Consider the following 17,358-nt stretch of genomic DNA (forward strand, 5'->3'; position numbering starts at 1 on the left):
TTGTTTCTTTGCATGGGGAATCACTTCTTTTGACAGTAATGCATCTATACAGTCCTAGATGGCTATAAACCAGTTTCTCTGAGACAGGATTAAAGACAGACTTTGTATTCATACACATCTCTATTTTTAGGTATATATTATTTTCTTTTTTATCAGCTTACATCATGCTTTGATATATATTATTTTCTAATATCCAAAGTTACTATTTACTTTTTGGAAAAAAACTAACAGTAATGTGTTTATTTTCTATTTTATTATTTTGGGGGGTAATTTCTCAAAAGTACAGGATTGTTCCCAACTCATCAGGTTATCTTATTTTATTGCTTAAGTTTCAAGGTTTCCTTACTTGTCCCTTTCTGTTTACTCCAATTATTCCAGCTGTGGCTTCATGAGGTGCAGTAACAAAAATTGTTTCTCCACTGATTCTATTCATGTAGATGCAGGTACCAGTCTCAAGATCATAGAGGTGGATATAACCATACTTGGTTATCAAGAATACCACATCATGCTTTTCACTGATCTACAGAAAGAAAATCAACACTTTAGTAAAATAACGAATCTACAAACGGAAAATAAAAACTTTCAGTCTAATTCCATTTTAGAGATGGTAAAATTCTAGAACAAGAGGGTTATTTGAAAAATTATAAGTTAATATTTAAAGTTTCCTTCATTTTTACAGCACATTTAAATATGGATATCCCAAGCTCTTATATAACATAAGAATATGAATGAAACTGATAAGAGGAAAGACAATTTAAAACTTAGGATAGCACAGTTTACGTATTACAGGCATACCTCATTTTACTGCACTTTGCAGTGCAGATGAATCTTTACGAATGGAAGGTTTATGGCAACCCTGCATCGAGCAAGCCTATTGGCACTATTTTCCAACAGCGTGTGCTCTCTTCAGTGTCTCTGTGTCACATTTTCATTAATTCTCACAATATTTCAAACCTTTTCATTATTGTATCTGTTATGTTGATCTGTGGCCAGTCATCTTTGATGTTACTATTATAATTATTTTAGGATGCGATGAATCGCACCCACATAAGACAGCAAACTGAACTGATAAATATTGTGTGTGTTCTGACTGCTCCACCAACCAGCTGTTCTCCCGTTTCCTTCCCTTTCCTCAGGCCTATTCCCTGAGACACAACAATAACGAAATTAGGCCAATATAATAACTCTACAATTGCCTCTATGTGTTCTACCTCTCATTTTAAATCAAAAGCTAGAAGTAATTTTAAGTTTAGTGAGAAAGACATGTCCAAAGCCAAGATAGGCTGAATGGTGGGCCTTTTGACCTAGCCAAGTTGTGAATACAAAGGAAAAGTTCTTGAAGGAAATTAAAAGTGCTACTCCAGTGAACACATGAATGATAAGAAAACCTAACAGCTTTCTTGCTGATATGCAGAAAGCGCACTGGTGCAGTGGCTTACAAATGTAATCCCAGTCTCATTTTCTCACATCTAAGAAAACGACCACAGACAAAGTCAAACTCTAGGTACTTGCCATATTGAGGTAATGTTTTGCAGGCCAAAGAAAAATAAAACGATTCTACTTTTGAATTTATGTAACTATCTAAATGAGCAGTTTTTTTCTCTTTTAAAATGTTATAGGCTAGGTGCGGTGGCTCACGTCTGTAATCCTAGCACTTTAGGAGGCCGAGGCGGGTGGATTGCTTGAGCTCAGGAGTTCAAGACCACCCTGGGCAACACAGTGAAACCCTGTCTCTACTAAATACGGAAGAAATTAGCCAGGCATGGCATCGTGCACAGGTAGTCCCAGCTACTGGGGAGGCTGAGGCAGGAGAATTGCTTGACCCTGGAGGCGGAGGTTGCAGTGAGCCGAGATGGTGCCACTGCACTCCAGCCTGGGCGACGAGTGAGACTCTGTCTCTAAAAGAAAAATGTTATACAGAGCTGGGTGCAGTGGCTTATGCCTGTAATCTCAGCACTTTGGGAGGCTGAGGCAGGTGGATCACTTGAGGTCAGGAGTTCGAGACCAGCCTGACCAACATGGTGAAGCCCTGTCTCTACTAAAAATACAAAAAAATTACCCAGGTGGGGTGGTGCGCGCCTGTAATCCCAGCTACATGGGAGGCTGAGGCACAAGAATCACTTGAACCCGAGACGTGGAGGGTGCAGTGAGCCGAGATTGCGCCATTGCACTCCAGCCTGGGTGACAGAGCGAGACCGTCTCAAATAAAAATACAAATAAAAATGTTATACAATAGCCAGGTGCAGTGGTATGTGTCTGTATCCCAGCCACACAGGAGGCTGAGGCAGATGGATCACTTAAGGCCAGGAGTTTAAGACCAGCCTGGGCTTGGCATAGTGGCTCATGCCTGTGATCCCAGCACTTTGGGAGGCCAAGGTGGGCAGATCATTTGAGGTCAGGAGTTCGAGACCAGCCTGACCAACATGGTGAAACCCTGACTCTACTAAAAATACAAAAATTAGCTGGGTGTGGTGGCGGGTGCCTGTAATCCCAGCTACTCAGGAGGCTGAGGCATGAGAATCGCTTGAATCCAGGAGGCAGAGATTGCAGTGAGCTGAGATTGCACCACTGCACTCCAGTCTGGGCAATAGAGAGACTCAGTGTCAAAAAAAAAAAAAAAAAAAAAGACTAGCCAGGGCAACACAGTGAGACATTGTCTCTAAAATATTTTTTAAATAGCCAGGTGTAGTGGCATGTACCTGTAGTCCTACCTACTCTGGAGGCTGAGGCAAGAGGATCAGTTGAGCCCAGGAGTTCCAAGGCTGCAGTGAGCTATGATCACAGCACTGCATTCCAGCCTGGGCAACAGAGGGAGACCCTATCTCTTTAAAGAGGGAGAGGGAAAGGGAAAGGAAGAGGAGGAGAGGGAGAGGAGGCCGGGCGTGGTGGCTCATGCCTGTAATCCCACCACTTTGGGAGGCTGAGGCGGGCGGATCACGAGGTCAGGAGATCGAGACCATCCTGGCTAACACAGTGAAACCCCATCTCTACTAAAAATACAAAAAATTAGCCGAGGGTGGTGGTGGGTGCCTGTAGTCCCAGCTACTCGGGAGGCTGAGGCAGGAGAATGGCGTGAACCCAGGAGGCGGAGCTTGCAGTGAGCCGAGATCGTGCCACTGCACTCCAGCCTGGGTGACAGGGTGAGACTCTGTCTCAAAAAAAGAAAAAGAAAAGAAGAGAAGGAAAGAAAAGAAAAGAAAGAAAAGAAAAAAAAAAGATCGGCCCGGCGCAGTGGCTCACACCTGTAATCCCATCACTTTGGGAGTCCGAGGCGGGTGGATCACGAGGTCAGGAGATCCAGACCATCCTGGCTAACACGGTGAAACACCGTCTCTACTAAAAAATACAAAAAAATTAGCCGGGCATGGTGGTGGGCACCTATAGTCCCAGCTACTCGGGAGGCTGAGGCAGGAGAATGGCGTGAACCCAGGAGGCGGAGCTTGCAGTGAGCCGAGATCGCACCACTGCACTCCAGTCTGGGTGACAGAGAGAGACTCCGTCTCAAAAAAATAAATAAATAAATAAATAAATAAAATAAAAGATCCAACCAGCTACAACATTCTCTTAAGCCAAAGCCTAATCTAATTTAAGGCCCTAACTCTCCTCAATTCTGTGAAGGGTCAGAGAGGTGAGAAAGCAACAGAAGAAAAATTTGAAGGTAGCATAAGTTGATTCGTGAGGTTTAAGCAAATAAACCATCTCTATAACATAAAGGTGCAAGGTGAAAAACCAAGTACTGATGTAGAAGCTGCAGCAAGTTATATGGAATATCTAGCTAAGATCATTAAAGGTGGCTACACTAAACAGATTTTCTCTACAGAGAAGTCAACGCCTGGCTTTAATGGACAGGCTGACTCTCTTATTAGGAACTAATGACGCTGGTGACTTTAAGGTGAAGCCAATGCTCATCTGCTATTCCAAAAATCCTAGGACCTTCAAGAATTATGCTAAATCTACTTTGCCTATGCTATAGAAATGGAACAGCAAAGCCCTGATGACAGCACATCTGTTTATAGCATGGTTTACTAAATATTTTATGCCTACTGTTGAGACCTACTGCTCAGAAAAAAAGATTCCTTTCAAAATGTTACTGCTCATCCACAATGCACATAGTCACCCAAGACCTCTAATGGAGATATACAAGGAGATTAATATTGCTTTCATGTCTGCTAAGACAGCATCCATTCTGAAGCCTATGGATCAAAGAAGTAATTTTGACTTACAAGTCTTCTTATTTAAGAAATATATTTCATAAGACCACAGCTGCCCTGAATAGTGATTTGTCTGATGGATCTGGGCAAAGTAAATTTAAGTGAATCTGGAAAGGATTCACCACAGTAAATTTAAGTAATGGTGAATCTGGAAAGGATTCATCATTGTAGATGTCATTAAGAACATTCATGATTCATGGGAGGAAGTCAAAATATCAACATTAAAAGGAGTTTGGAAGAGGCTGATTCCAATCTTCATGGATGATTGAGGGGTTCAAGACTTGAGTGGAGCAAGTAAGTGGAGATGTGGTAGAAATAGCAAGAAAACCAGAATTAGAAATAGAGCCTAAAAATGTGACTGAATTACTGTAATCTCCTAGTAAAGGAGCTGCTTCTTAAGGATGGGCAAAGAAAAGAGGTTTCTTGAGATAAAATCTACTGCTGGTAAAGGTGCTGTGAACATTGCTGAATGACAACAAAGGATTTAGATTATTACAGAAACTTAGCTAATAAAGCAGTGGCAGGGTTTGAAAGAACTGACTCCAATTCTGAAAGATCTACTGTGGGTAAAATGCTATCAAACAGCAATGCATAGAGAAATCTTTTGTGAAAGAGTCAATTGATGCAGCAAACATCTTTGCTGTCTTATTTTAAGAAACTGCCACAGCCACCTCAACCTTCAGCAACCACCACTCTGATTATTCAGCAGCCATCGACATTGAGAAAAGACTTTCCACGAGCAAAAAGATTACAACTCACTAAAGGCTCAAATAATCATTAACATTTTTTAGCAATAAAGTATTTTTAAATTACAGTATGTATACTGTTTTTCTAGACAATGCTATTTCACACTTTACAGTAGACTATAGCATAGTGTTAAGTGTAACTTTGATCTGCACTGGGAAACCAAAGAATTCTTATGACTCACTTTGTTGTGGTATGTACTTTATTGTGGTGGTCTGGAGCCAAACCTCATAATATGCCCAAGGTAGTTCTGTACATGAAAGGCCAAGGTATTATTTTACAAAGCTTCACTGATAAACTTTATAAGAGTATTCTTTTAAGCATCACTTAAATTATATCTACCATGAATAGTCTTTGGCTTAATTTCTTTTAAGAGGAGAGATTTTTAAAAAGTCATTTATTTTGTTTAAAATACCTGCATTGCAACAGGAAAATCATTTTGTGCTTCTGGAGGAAAGAAAACATCTACTGCCTTCTTTGGAAAGGGCTGGTTCCCTGTAGGTGGTGTGCCAACTTCAATAATATGTAACTGTTCAAAAGAAAATCAAAATGTATATAAACCTATACATTAGCAGTTGATCACAGAAGCTTTATTTGTAGCCCCCAAATGGAAACAACCAACATGTTCTACAGAAGATCAGTGTTAAATGGTTTTGGTTACATCCATACCATGGAATACTTGGTAATAAAAAGGAACAAACATTCATGAACATTATGGTGAGTGAAAAAAAAAGAAGCCAATCTTAAATGGTCACATACTGTATGATTCCATTTATGTAACATTACTAAAGTGACAAAATTATAGAGATGGAGAATAAATTAGTGGTTGCCAGGAGCTAGGGATGGTGTGAGAGGGGGGAGTGGGGGTGACTCTACAGTCATAAGGGAAATCACTGTGGTGATAAAATAGTTATCTACTCATGATAAAATGACACAGAATTATACAATTGTACCAAAGTCAACTTCCTGGTTTTTCTACTGTACTACAGCTGTGTAAGATGTAGCCATTGGGAGAAACTGGGTAAAGAACACTGGGGACTGTTCTGTACTGTCTTTACAGCTTCCTATAAATCTTTATTATTTTAAGATAAATACAGTTTTAAAAGTCAGCTGATACTTGGGAGGCTGAGGCAGGAGAATCGCTTGAACCCAGGAGGCAGAGGTTGCAGGGAAGTGGGATCGCACCACTGCATTCCAGCCTGGGCAACAGAGCAAGACTCCATCTCAAAAAAAAAAAAAAAAAAGTCATCTGAATATCTGAAATAATCATACCTCAAATAATCTACCTGAAATAAATGGTATAGAAGGGTAATACATTACCTACAATGGTACTTTTCTCCTAGCTTTAAATTTTAATTTAGTATTTCCAAATAGAAACCTAAGTTGTTAAATTCTTCTCTACCTATACATATACACTAAAACAGAAGGAATGTATATACCTAATTTGAGTTCTCTCTCTAATCACAAACATCCCATAAACTAAATGAGAACATTTTGGTTTAAAATATCCGATGCTGCACATAAGCCAGGCAAGAGAAAAGTAAATAATCTCAATGAAAAAGTACTATATATTTTCCTTAGTCATGCCAGAAATGAACTCAGACCAAAAAAAAAAAAAATTCAGTTTCCAAGACACATACCACATGAATGTTATAGGGTCTCATCATCCTTCATTAGGATGACTAGCCATACTGAAAAACTTGGTATCTTCCTTCAAAAGCCATGGCAGACAGGGTAGCGCCATGTATGAAATAATAGGCTCAATAACCTATAAACAGGTTTCCAGATACTGTTCAAAATGACATTGAAACTTTTTTCTAGTAGAACTTTTCAATAAATGTCCTGGCCTTATGTTTTAAGGATAATATCTAATTTCTAAAACTATGTGTTTTTTTCTTTTTAAATTTTATCAATTCAGATCTAAATATCAGTGCTTTCTACCCTTGTCACATTGAGGTGTTAGTAGCATTATCCTCAATTCAGGGGCTATGATGAAATTTTAAGCAGAATTGTATCTCCTTACTTACTGTTTCCTCTCTCCTGACAGGCTACAGATGATATTTTAAGCAATCTCTATTTCAATTTTTAAAAACTGCTTATTTACAAAAAGAAAGAGACACATGTCCTAACAAAAGTGAAGTTCAAATTTTTTGGTCTGCCTAGAATCTAAACCCTCTTCCTGATGGGACAACAAGAGGGAAGATACTCTTTATAAGTTTTGCTGGTGGTAGAACCAGCCTTCTGTTTTAGGAGCACCAAACACCAAATAATTATTTCCAAACCTCTTAGACGTAAGATGTGGGCATCTGATCTTGCCTATAACTAGACTTTGAACAGGGAGCTAGGAACACAAAAGTATTAGGATTTCAGAGATTCTACTCTGGTAGTGGAAATAGTAGTCAAATCGAATTTCCAAGCATCCAGAAATGCAATCATGGATCCAGAAGTATCCTCAGAGTTCTGTGGAATAGTTGTTGGCTGGGACCCTGACCACTGCTCATTTTCCATTATTTCTCCTCATTTCCCAGTCTTGGTTTTACAGCCTCCCTAGCTGTTGTAAACTATCCAATATCCTTCACTAAATAGACCATTGCTCTAATCAACCAGACCTTGTTTCTATTACCTGCAACTAAGTCTAACATACAAAGTACTACAATTTGTCCAGGCGATTCCAATGTGTAGCCATGGTTGAAAACCTCTAACTTAAGTCAATGTTATTCAACTGTAGTCTACATTACCTCTATATCAAGCCATATAAGGTATTTAAAATGCAGATTATATTGGGAGACCAAGGCGGGAAGATCACTTGGACCCAGAGGTTTGAGACCAGCCTGGGCAATATAGTGAGACCCTGTCTCTACAAAAATACAAAATTTAGCCAGGCATGGTGGCACATGCCTGCAGTCCCAGCAACTTGGGAGGCTAAGACAGAGGGATCACTTGAGCCCAGAAGGTCGAGGCTGCAGTGAGCCCATGACTGCGCCACTGCACTCCAGCCTGGGTAACAGAGTGACACCCTGTCTCAAAAAGCAACAAATAAACAAAAAAAATTATGGGCACCACCTACTAAATCAAACTCTCTAGATGTACAGCATATGAATGTGCACTTTAGCAATCAAAGTAAAGAATATAAACAATCAACAGAACGAGTTGTGAAAGAACATTATTCATTTTAGACAAGTATCACTACATGCAAAATTTGAACAAATTAAGTCACCACAAATGTGAATACTAAAATTACTTAGGAAAGGAGAAGGCTATTTTGAAATTAGATGACTAATTCATAGCAGAAAGCCAAATAATACAAGTTCTCATTAAAATAATTACCAAAGCCAAAACTTACCTTCCCTCCAGCTTGGCCCCGAACTGCAAAACAAAATAACGTTGATTCTTCTGCATTTCCTTCCATCTTAAACTGTGCAAAGCTAGCTGCATGTCCTTCAATGGGCTGAGACACTTTCCTATCTACAGAATATAGCTGCATAGCTCCCACCACACGATTTTGCTATAAAGGATCAAAGAGAATAACATTTGGAGACCCATAAATCAAAAACTCTCAGATTCATCAAGTAATGAAATAATTAGAATGCTTTGTCATCTTTAGCAGGATTTATAATTATTTGTTACTTCATCTCTCACTGTAGATTTGATACTTCTTAACTTAAAATCACCCCCAAACATTATCTTGTTAAAGCCTAACATAAATGTTTAAAATATGCCTCATATACGTCTTAAACAAAAAGGTAGAGAAGCATTCATTCTGCAGTAAATACTCCATAATAAATCCCAAATCATTCTTACAGAAACTCAATTTCTACTCAATCTCCACAGAAGAGCTAAAAATGTTTGGTAAGAGCATTCTGAAATTATATGTCAGTATAGCAAGGGAGCGAGGAAGAAGAAAGGAAGGGAGGGAGGAAGGAGAAGAGAAGGGATGGGAGGGAGGAAAAAAAAGTCTTCCAAAATAAGTGAAATTCAACAGGATTGAGTATAGAAAGACCTAATTTCAAAATCAAACTGCATTCTGGGCACAACCGTGTTCTAAACCTCTTCTTTATAAAAAACTAGTTAAAATGTTACCTGTGCAGATATACCAGTCAGAAGTAACCACTTTTGTTTTGCATCTGTACGGTAATTGATAATCTGGCACCCTGCAAGGCTAGAATGGCGATCAAACATTTTCACTGGCTGAGACTCTCCTTCCATACTCCAGTGATAAACTGCATTATCCGTAACAAGAGCAACCGTATTCAAAGAGATCCATTTCCAAAAGGTGACATCATCAGTCATAGTATGAGCCTTCATTTTACTTTTCATTTCAATGTTAAAAATCTGAAGAGTTTTCCCAGCTAAAAACAAAATCAAGAATTATAAATCATTAAAAGAGTAAAGTTTAGAATGAATACCTACCTAGACTAACTCTGTCACTTCCAAACAAAAATAGTTCTATTACAAGACGAGTTGCAGCGATACAGCAGCAACCATTAAAGAGGTAACAGCTAAGACTAAGCAAACAATCTACATCTACGTTTTAAGCAAAAACTATATTACCTCTAATAAATACACTTTAAACAGATAGTATGACTTCCGTGGAATTCTAAATCCCAACTGAAAATAAGCCTAATGAATAGTTTTCTTAACAATAATTGAAAACAAAGCTGTCACCTTCATACTTGTAATTAAGTATGTTTACTTTACACATAAACTTAGTTGCATGTACACAAGACAAAGCAACTCTGATAACAAACACATGGGGGAAAGAAAATGTACTTTTTTAAAGGCAGTCATCTCTCATCCAAATAAATCTTGTGGAAACTGCTTTTTAAAAAGAGGATCTGCTTCAATTCTATCTTGTTGCCACTAGCACATAAGAGAAGTGCCTGCTATATTTGACTGGCTTAAGATAACAAAGGGAAGGTAGAGGTGCTGGAGGAAAGGAGAGGGAGACAAAGGAAGAGGATAGTTTCAGATGTTGTTAATATACTGGAGATAAGAACAAAGTTCAAGCTTCATCCAATTAAGAAAGCAAGCATTTAGTTAAAAAAGGATGAAATTTGCCTTGAGTGTTAAGAGTCCACTGAGTCAGATGCAAAGGCTTGTACTTGTAATTTGAAATCCATCAGTTCAAAATGTGATTTGGTATAAATTAATAGAGGCCAAAGCCTACAACTATCACTAGGCTATCAAGATTAGTCTTTAAAGACTAAGAAAAACACCATTCCTGAGACACAGAGAAACTGGCTCCTGAAGGACCAAAATTTTAAGACTCAGGTGCTGGGGGGACAAAGAAGGGGGGCAAAACATACAGCTTTGTACTACCACCCTCCTTACCACATGTGCAAAAATTTCTTTCATAAAATGAAGAATGTTATTCCCATCCCACACAGTATGTAAACCACAACCAGACTTGAAAAATTGTGAGAGTTACAGTCCTGTTTATAAAAAGAAGCCAAGGGGTTCAAAACTGGCTTCAGAGGGAAGCAGTATTTTGGAATGACTTACTTTCCTTTGCTGCCTTCCTCAACCCCCAGATTATTAGGGGTTGGAGTATATACATAAGTGGGGTGGTTTGGGGAGGGGGACAAGGGATGACAGCTTGACTCCATAGTGCAGACGTATAGGGACAAATCTATGATGCTATTGTACAATGCTCCGAAAATCTTTTCAATTTATTCTTTTTATAGAACAGGACAATAACTAATACAATCTAATTTAAGATAACTCACCATCTGCACACATAAGAAAGCATTAAGAAACGTGATAAGATAATAATAACATTAAAAATAGAAAAGAATTTTGGCAAAATTAAAATGATGGCCTTTCAATAGAGAGGCATGGGAATTGCTAAGGACCTGAATTTAAATTCTTTAAAGAGTCTGAAGGAAGCTTAATACCCTAAATAGAAGTAATAGAAGTAAAACACTTACTGTCACAAAACATCTGGTCCTATGTGAAAGCTGGACCATTTTTCCTCGAGATGAGATGAGCGCCTATCTTAGATATGTCATAGTGACTTATTTGTTTGAATATGCTAGTCCTACCCAACCCTATTTACTCTCCAACTAGTATTATTACTATATACAAAGTTTAAATCATGTATAGAAAAGTCAAAGTTCAGCACCTCTAATAACTTAGCCACAAATATATCAAGAAATTACTGGGAACTTGAACTCTTCTTTCTTCTATCAAAATGAAAAACAAAGCAAAAAATAGGCAATCGAATGCCTTTTTAAGAGTCAGTTTGTCACCGAGCCCTCTTAAAAACATCTGTTTTAAAGCGTCAATTAGTCTCATTCTAAAGTTCAAAGGAATACAGCTTCCGTGACAGTCTAAGATTTGAACTCTGTTTAGACTTAAGCTGCACAGTTCCCTTGTTGGGACAATTAAAAAGTTAGTCTGAATAAACTCAAATACCCTTCACTCAAGAGCTTTAATATCCACCTAAATACAAACACACTTTAAACAATCACTGTAAATTCAAGCCATTTCTAGAACCCAATAATCTAAGTGAAACACAAGCCCGAAGTATAAAAAAAAAGCACAGAATCAAAGGCAAGTTTATCATCATAACAAAATTCTGCAATATTTAGGTGCTAATATTAGTAAAGTATGTTCTATTCCAGAATATGAATCACTAATTTCTTTCCTCTGTAGAGAGATATGTTTAGCACAGTCTTATACCAGATACAAAATTTAAATGCATTTATTCTAAAACTTAAAATTATTCTAAGTAGATATATGTTAAGACATTCCACAGATACATTCCAAGTAAAAGTAATTAAAGTGGTTTAAATCAAGTTCAGTATTAGCAGATCTATTTTCTTTAACCAAACTTAATCAATATACTTAAAAAGGAAAACCCTAGTTATTGTACTTGCATAAATACATAGGAAGAGTTGGCTGGGCGTGGTGGCTCACGCCTGTAATCTCAGCATTCTGGTAGGCCGAGGCAGGTAGATCATGAGGTCAGGAGTTTGAGACCAGCCTGGACAACATAGTGAAACCCCATCTCTACTAAAAATACAAAAAAACTAGCTGGGTGTGGTGGCAGGCACCTGTAATTCCAGCAACTCGGGAGGCTGAGGCAAGAGAATCACTTGAACCTGGGAGGCGGAACTTGCAGTGAGCCAAGATCGTGCCATTGCACTCCAGCCTGGGCAACAAGAGTAAAACTCCATCTCAAAAACAAACAAACAAACAAAAAAAAACCAAAAACATACGAAGAGTTTTAAGGAAAACCCACATTCTTTTATACCTTTCAGTGCAATTACTTTGCTAGCTGGATTCATGATGGCGCTGTCTGCTGAAATTGGTCTTCGAATTGGATTACTTGGGTCATTCATATCAATGATTACCACCTGGGCCTGCTCTCCTACTTTTTCTCTAATGCAGATGAATTTGTCAGACTCCATAGTCAGGGTACTGAAGCCAATGTTTGCTGGGTTGATACCCAGGTTCTGGAGCTAGAAAAAATAATAATAAACTATGTTACCAAGTGGATTCCAAAGACTTGACATTCATATATGCTCATCAACACAAATCCTCACTTAACATTAATGCTTCAAGGTCACAATAACATCTACATTATGTTAATTAAAGAGAGACTATTAATAGCCAAGTATTGGACCTTCTCTTCTTCGAACAAACATGGCATTCAACTGTTTCAAATAAGAGGTAGAACAAATACAGATGAAGTTAAAGGAAAGAGCAACATCTGCAAGGTAGCATGCATAGTTCAAGGGATTTGAAGTAATTGAGTTTCTTGATTTATTTTAAGACCTTGGAACTATTGGACCAGTCCTCTCTTACCCCCCTTAACATGTAGCAGTTATTTGTTCACGCTTCAAGAAGCTGAAAAATTAAGTTACAAGCATAAAAAATTTAAAATGTCAGAGTTCTTGATCTAAATAAAGGAACTTGAATAGCAAGAGCAAACAAGTTCTAATTCTGTGCAAAAAGTGCCAAAACAAAGATATGTAAGAGGGATCTTGTCAAAGGCTACATAGCTAAAGCAATGTGTTCAAAGGAGGCAGGCGAGAGAATTCTCAACAGAAAGAGCGTGTGGTAAAGCACAGAGATGTAAAAGTGTGGTTGGCTAACGGAACTACAAGTACTTCTGTAACACTATAGGCTTGAGGGAGTACACAATTAAGGTTAGAGGGATAAGCAAGGGCCAGACCGACAAGCTAAACATACCTCAGTAAGAATCCTGAGTTTATTCTACATGCAAAGGGAGCTACTTAAGGATTTTAACAAGGAAAATAATGGAATTAGATTTGCTTTGTGTACTCAGAAAATACTGAAGTATCTGCTAAACAAATACAGTGAATCTACAGATGGTAGGTCTTTGCGAACCAATTAAGTATGTAAGAACAAAAGTCACTTGTTACTAGGAAGAAATCTCTACCACAGTGGGTTATTAATACTCTGGGTGACTAACTATGGTGTAACAGATTAAGTCCTACTAAAAGAAGCTACATGGAGGCTTTATTTTATTAGCCTTGGCCAGACTAGTTTTATCCCCCTTTCCTCCAAGGGTAATATAATAAATTCACATGGTACAAAATACACACACACACACACCCCAGAAAAGAAAAAGCATGGAAAAAAAAAGCAAGTCTTTCTGTCACCCTTGTCCTCTAGCAATACAATTCTCCTCCACAGACACCACCACTGTCACTATTATCTTACAGACTAAACCAGCCAAGTTAACTGTATTTTATTTCAATTCTCTTCTCAAACTCTTCTGCTAATAGTGCTTAAACATAACCAGGCCAGGCTCTGAGTAAGATATAACATAAGACTACAAGGCTACATTTTACTTTCTCTTCACTCTTCTATCTCAATTACTACTGGTATTAAGTTATAAGTGTTATAACTCAGTTATAAAGTGTAGTTACAGTAACTCAGTCACTGAATATAGGGGCAAGAAGTCAAACAACTCTCTAACCATTAATACAAACATCGTAATAAAGTAGAATATTAACCTGCTTTACAAGCTCAAGTATATGCTGTAATGCAAGGCAAATACACTAGCTTTAAAGTATGTAACTTATAATGTATTTAGTTATAGTAAAGCCTTATAAACCATTAATTTTAACTTCTTCCTGACTTTAACTTTTCTTTTGAGACAGGATCTCACATCTATTTTTCTGAGTAGAGGGTCCTCAGACTCCTTAAGTTTAATTGATAATTAGCCTTTCCAATAATTGGAGAAAACATTCCAGTGGGCTCATAAAGTTCATAGAGCTATATACCTAAAAGCAATAAGTTATCCTGTAAGAATCCTAAGCTACCCTGTAAGAATTCTGTTTCTAAGTCTCTACCAAGCCTTCATCTAAGGCACTGAGTTTCACCTGTCACAGCTTAAGTCCCACAGTGTTTGAGGAAGTAGGAGTAAAAATAGTGTTAGTCAAATAGTGAAATTAAATTCAAAACCACAAAAGGAAGCAAACCACAGATACTACTAACTGAAGCCCAAGTGATTCTAACAGATTCCCTCCTACTTCTCAACTTCAGAGGCAGGTGGAAGATGACTTTAAGAAAACACTATCAGAAAACAATGAGGAGGAAAAGGGAAAGTCAAAAACCTGTGTTTCCAATTCCTTGTTAGATCTCCAGAAAAAAAGCAGTAAGAAAAACATGCTGCATCAGTTAGCAATGACCTTCAGCCTCAAGGTGTTTTACTTCTAGAAAAAAACAAAGATTTGGCCTGGCACCTTGGTTCACACCTATAATCCCAGCACTTTGGGAGGCTGAGATGAGAGGATCACTTGAGCCCAGGAGTTTGATACCAGCCTGGGCAACATAATGAGACTTCATCACTACAAAAACTTTAAAAAATAAGTAAATAAAAGATCTGGCTTTAAAGGGACAGAATTGCCTGCAACCCTAATCTATGTAATCCTTATATTACTTTCTCATTAAACATATGCTACCAAGAGAGCTATGCATATATATCTTTGATCTCCTTCAGGAATGTATTGGTACTAATCAAAATAGTCCATGTGTAATACATATACTTTATTTAAAAAACGCAAAATTAAACAGGAGGCAAGTGACAAACTTTTTTTTTTGAGATGGAGTCTTGCTCTGTCACCAGCCAGGCTGGAGTACAGTGGCTCGATCTCAGCTCACTGCAACCTCTGCCTCCTAGGTTCAAGTGATTCTCCTGCCTCAGCCTCCCGAGTAGCTGGGACTACAGGAGTGCGCCAACACACCCGGCTAATTTTTTGTATTTTAGTAGAAATGGAGTTTCACCATGTTGGCCAGGATGGTCTCGATCTCCTGACCTCATGGTCCACCTGCCTCAGCCTCAGTCTAGACAAGTCAGTCAGCCTCAGTCTAGACAAGTCAGTCAGCCTCAGTCTAGACAAGAACAGAAAAGTAGCCTGTAACCTGTAATTCCTTCTTTTCCTCTCTCCCTCAACCTCTACTAGTGAATGTAGTGTTATTCTACTATGAATGCAGTTATTAGAACAACAGTGATATGGGTTACTTCCCTAGGATTTATGTCCCAGTTTGAGTTAAAACACCAGCAAACATGAACATAATTCTGAAGTTGCAAGTTTTTTTTTTTTTTTTTTTTTTTTGGAAACCGAGTCTCGCTCTGTCACCAGACTGGAATGCAGTGGCATGATCTCGGCTCACTGCAACCTCTACCTCCCTGGTTCAAGCAATTCTCCTGCCTCAGCCTCCCAAGTAGCTGGGACTACAGGCGTGCACCACCACGTTCAGCTAATTTTTGTATTTTTAGTATAGATGGGGTTTGACCACGTTGGCCAGAATGGTCTCGATCTCTTGACCTCATGTTCCACCCGCCTTGGCCTCCCAAAGTGCTGAGATTACAGGCATGAGCCACCGTGCCCAGCCGTGTCAAATTCTTAATAATGACACATGTTTAAACATATTAAAAAGCACACTAAAGTGGTGGTCATTTGCATAACTGAACAGGACCCTGCTCCTTCCTAAATAGCCTTCCTACTTGTTAGGAAAAAAAGACAGGAACTTTGGCTGGGCATGGTGGCTCATGCCTGTAATCCCAGCACTTTGGGAGGCCAAGTGGGGGTGGATCACGAGGACAGGAGATCAAGACCATCCTGGCTAACACAGTGAAACCCCGTTTCTACTAAAAATACAAAATATTAGCTGGGCCCATGGTGGCACACACCTGTAGTCCCAGCTACTCCGGAGGCTGAGGCAGGAGAATCGCTTGAACCCGGGAGGCGGAGGTTGCAGTGAGCCAAAGATCGCCCTACTGCACTCCAGCCTGAGTGACAGAGCAAGACTTCGGTTAAAAAAAAAAAAAAAGACAGGAACTTCAAGTGACCTATTCCTATTGGCTAACAGAAGGTTAAATTTGCTTCCACCTCGTCAAATAAGGTAGGTAAGATTGTCTGGTTTAGGTATACCCTTACAGTAGGAGCATGTAACAGGGTTGCCAAACTATATAACTATGTCTAGTAATATCAATATAGATTAAAACTTATAAAATGCAACATTTTTAAACAGGTTTTATTTTCAAAATAGCACATAGTAACCATAAAGTATTCTCAGTCAGTTATAAAGATGTGATGGCATATAAGCTATACCACAGAAACTGAATTGTATTTTTATTCTTTATTTATTGAGACAGGGTCTTGCCCTGTTGCCCAGGCTGGAGTGCAGTGGTACCACTGCAGCCTCAACCTCCCAGGCTCGGGCTCAAGTGATCTTCCTACCTCAGCCTCCTCAGTACCTGAAACTACAGGCGCCACCATGCCTGGCTAATTTTTTTTTTTTTTTTTTTTTTTTAAGAGACAGGTTCTCCCTATGTTACCCAGGCTGGTCTCGAACTCCTGGGCTCAAGTAATCCTCCCACCTCGACCTCCCAGTGTTGGGATTACAGGTATGAACCACTGTACCCAGCCAGAAACTGAATTATACACTATGGAACTAAGCACGGATAAAGTCAAAGGACATATACAACATTCTCTATAAACTTGCAGGTATTTTCAGAGGACATATCTGAAATACATGTAGTATATCTAGATACATGTAGTATCCAAACGACAGCTACATTTTATTATCCTCTCAATCTGCAAAATGCCATTAGTGTTGAAGCTGGAGATATCCTATTTTAACATATGCTTGGAAATTCCTATGATAAAGTTTTTTTTAACTTAAAAGAATTTTTATTTTGCTGTTGTAAGAATATGGAGTCAATAAACTGGGTCCAAAAAAAGGGGCTTGTTTTTTTGAATAGTTATCATGTGCATACAGTAAAGCACTAAAATCTTACAAAAGGTTATACTATGAAAAGCCACCCACCCCTTCTTTCCAGTAATATCCTTCTCCCCTAAGCAATTAGAGATACTTTTGCATTTCAGAGTTATCCTGTAGCATATGAAAGTATGTATTTCCT

General features: G+C 38.6%; 1 protein-coding gene across 2 annotated transcripts in view; it reads right to left on the minus strand.

The window, feature by feature from the left end:
- CLTC (clathrin heavy chain) overlaps positions 1-17,358 on the minus strand; it is a 77,883-nt gene that overhangs the window by 38,079 nt on the left and 22,446 nt on the right. For both annotated transcript variants that reach the window (XM_054459510.2, XM_054459509.2), the window contains exons 2-6: positions 12,211-12,418; positions 9,036-9,304; positions 8,299-8,460; positions 5,371-5,484; positions 347-520 (exon numbers count right to left, since the gene is read on the minus strand). In XM_054459510.2, coding sequence (XP_054315485.1) covers positions 347-520; positions 5,371-5,484; positions 8,299-8,460; positions 9,036-9,304; positions 12,211-12,418 — 927 coding nt within the window. The remainder of the gene's footprint in view (positions 1-346; positions 521-5,370; positions 5,485-8,298; positions 8,461-9,035; positions 9,305-12,210; positions 12,419-17,358) is intronic.

This window comes from Pongo pygmaeus, chromosome 19, assembly GCF_028885625.2.
Source record: "Pongo pygmaeus isolate AG05252 chromosome 19, NHGRI_mPonPyg2-v2.0_pri, whole genome shotgun sequence".
Lineage (NCBI taxonomy): Eukaryota > Metazoa > Chordata > Mammalia > Primates > Hominidae > Pongo > Pongo pygmaeus.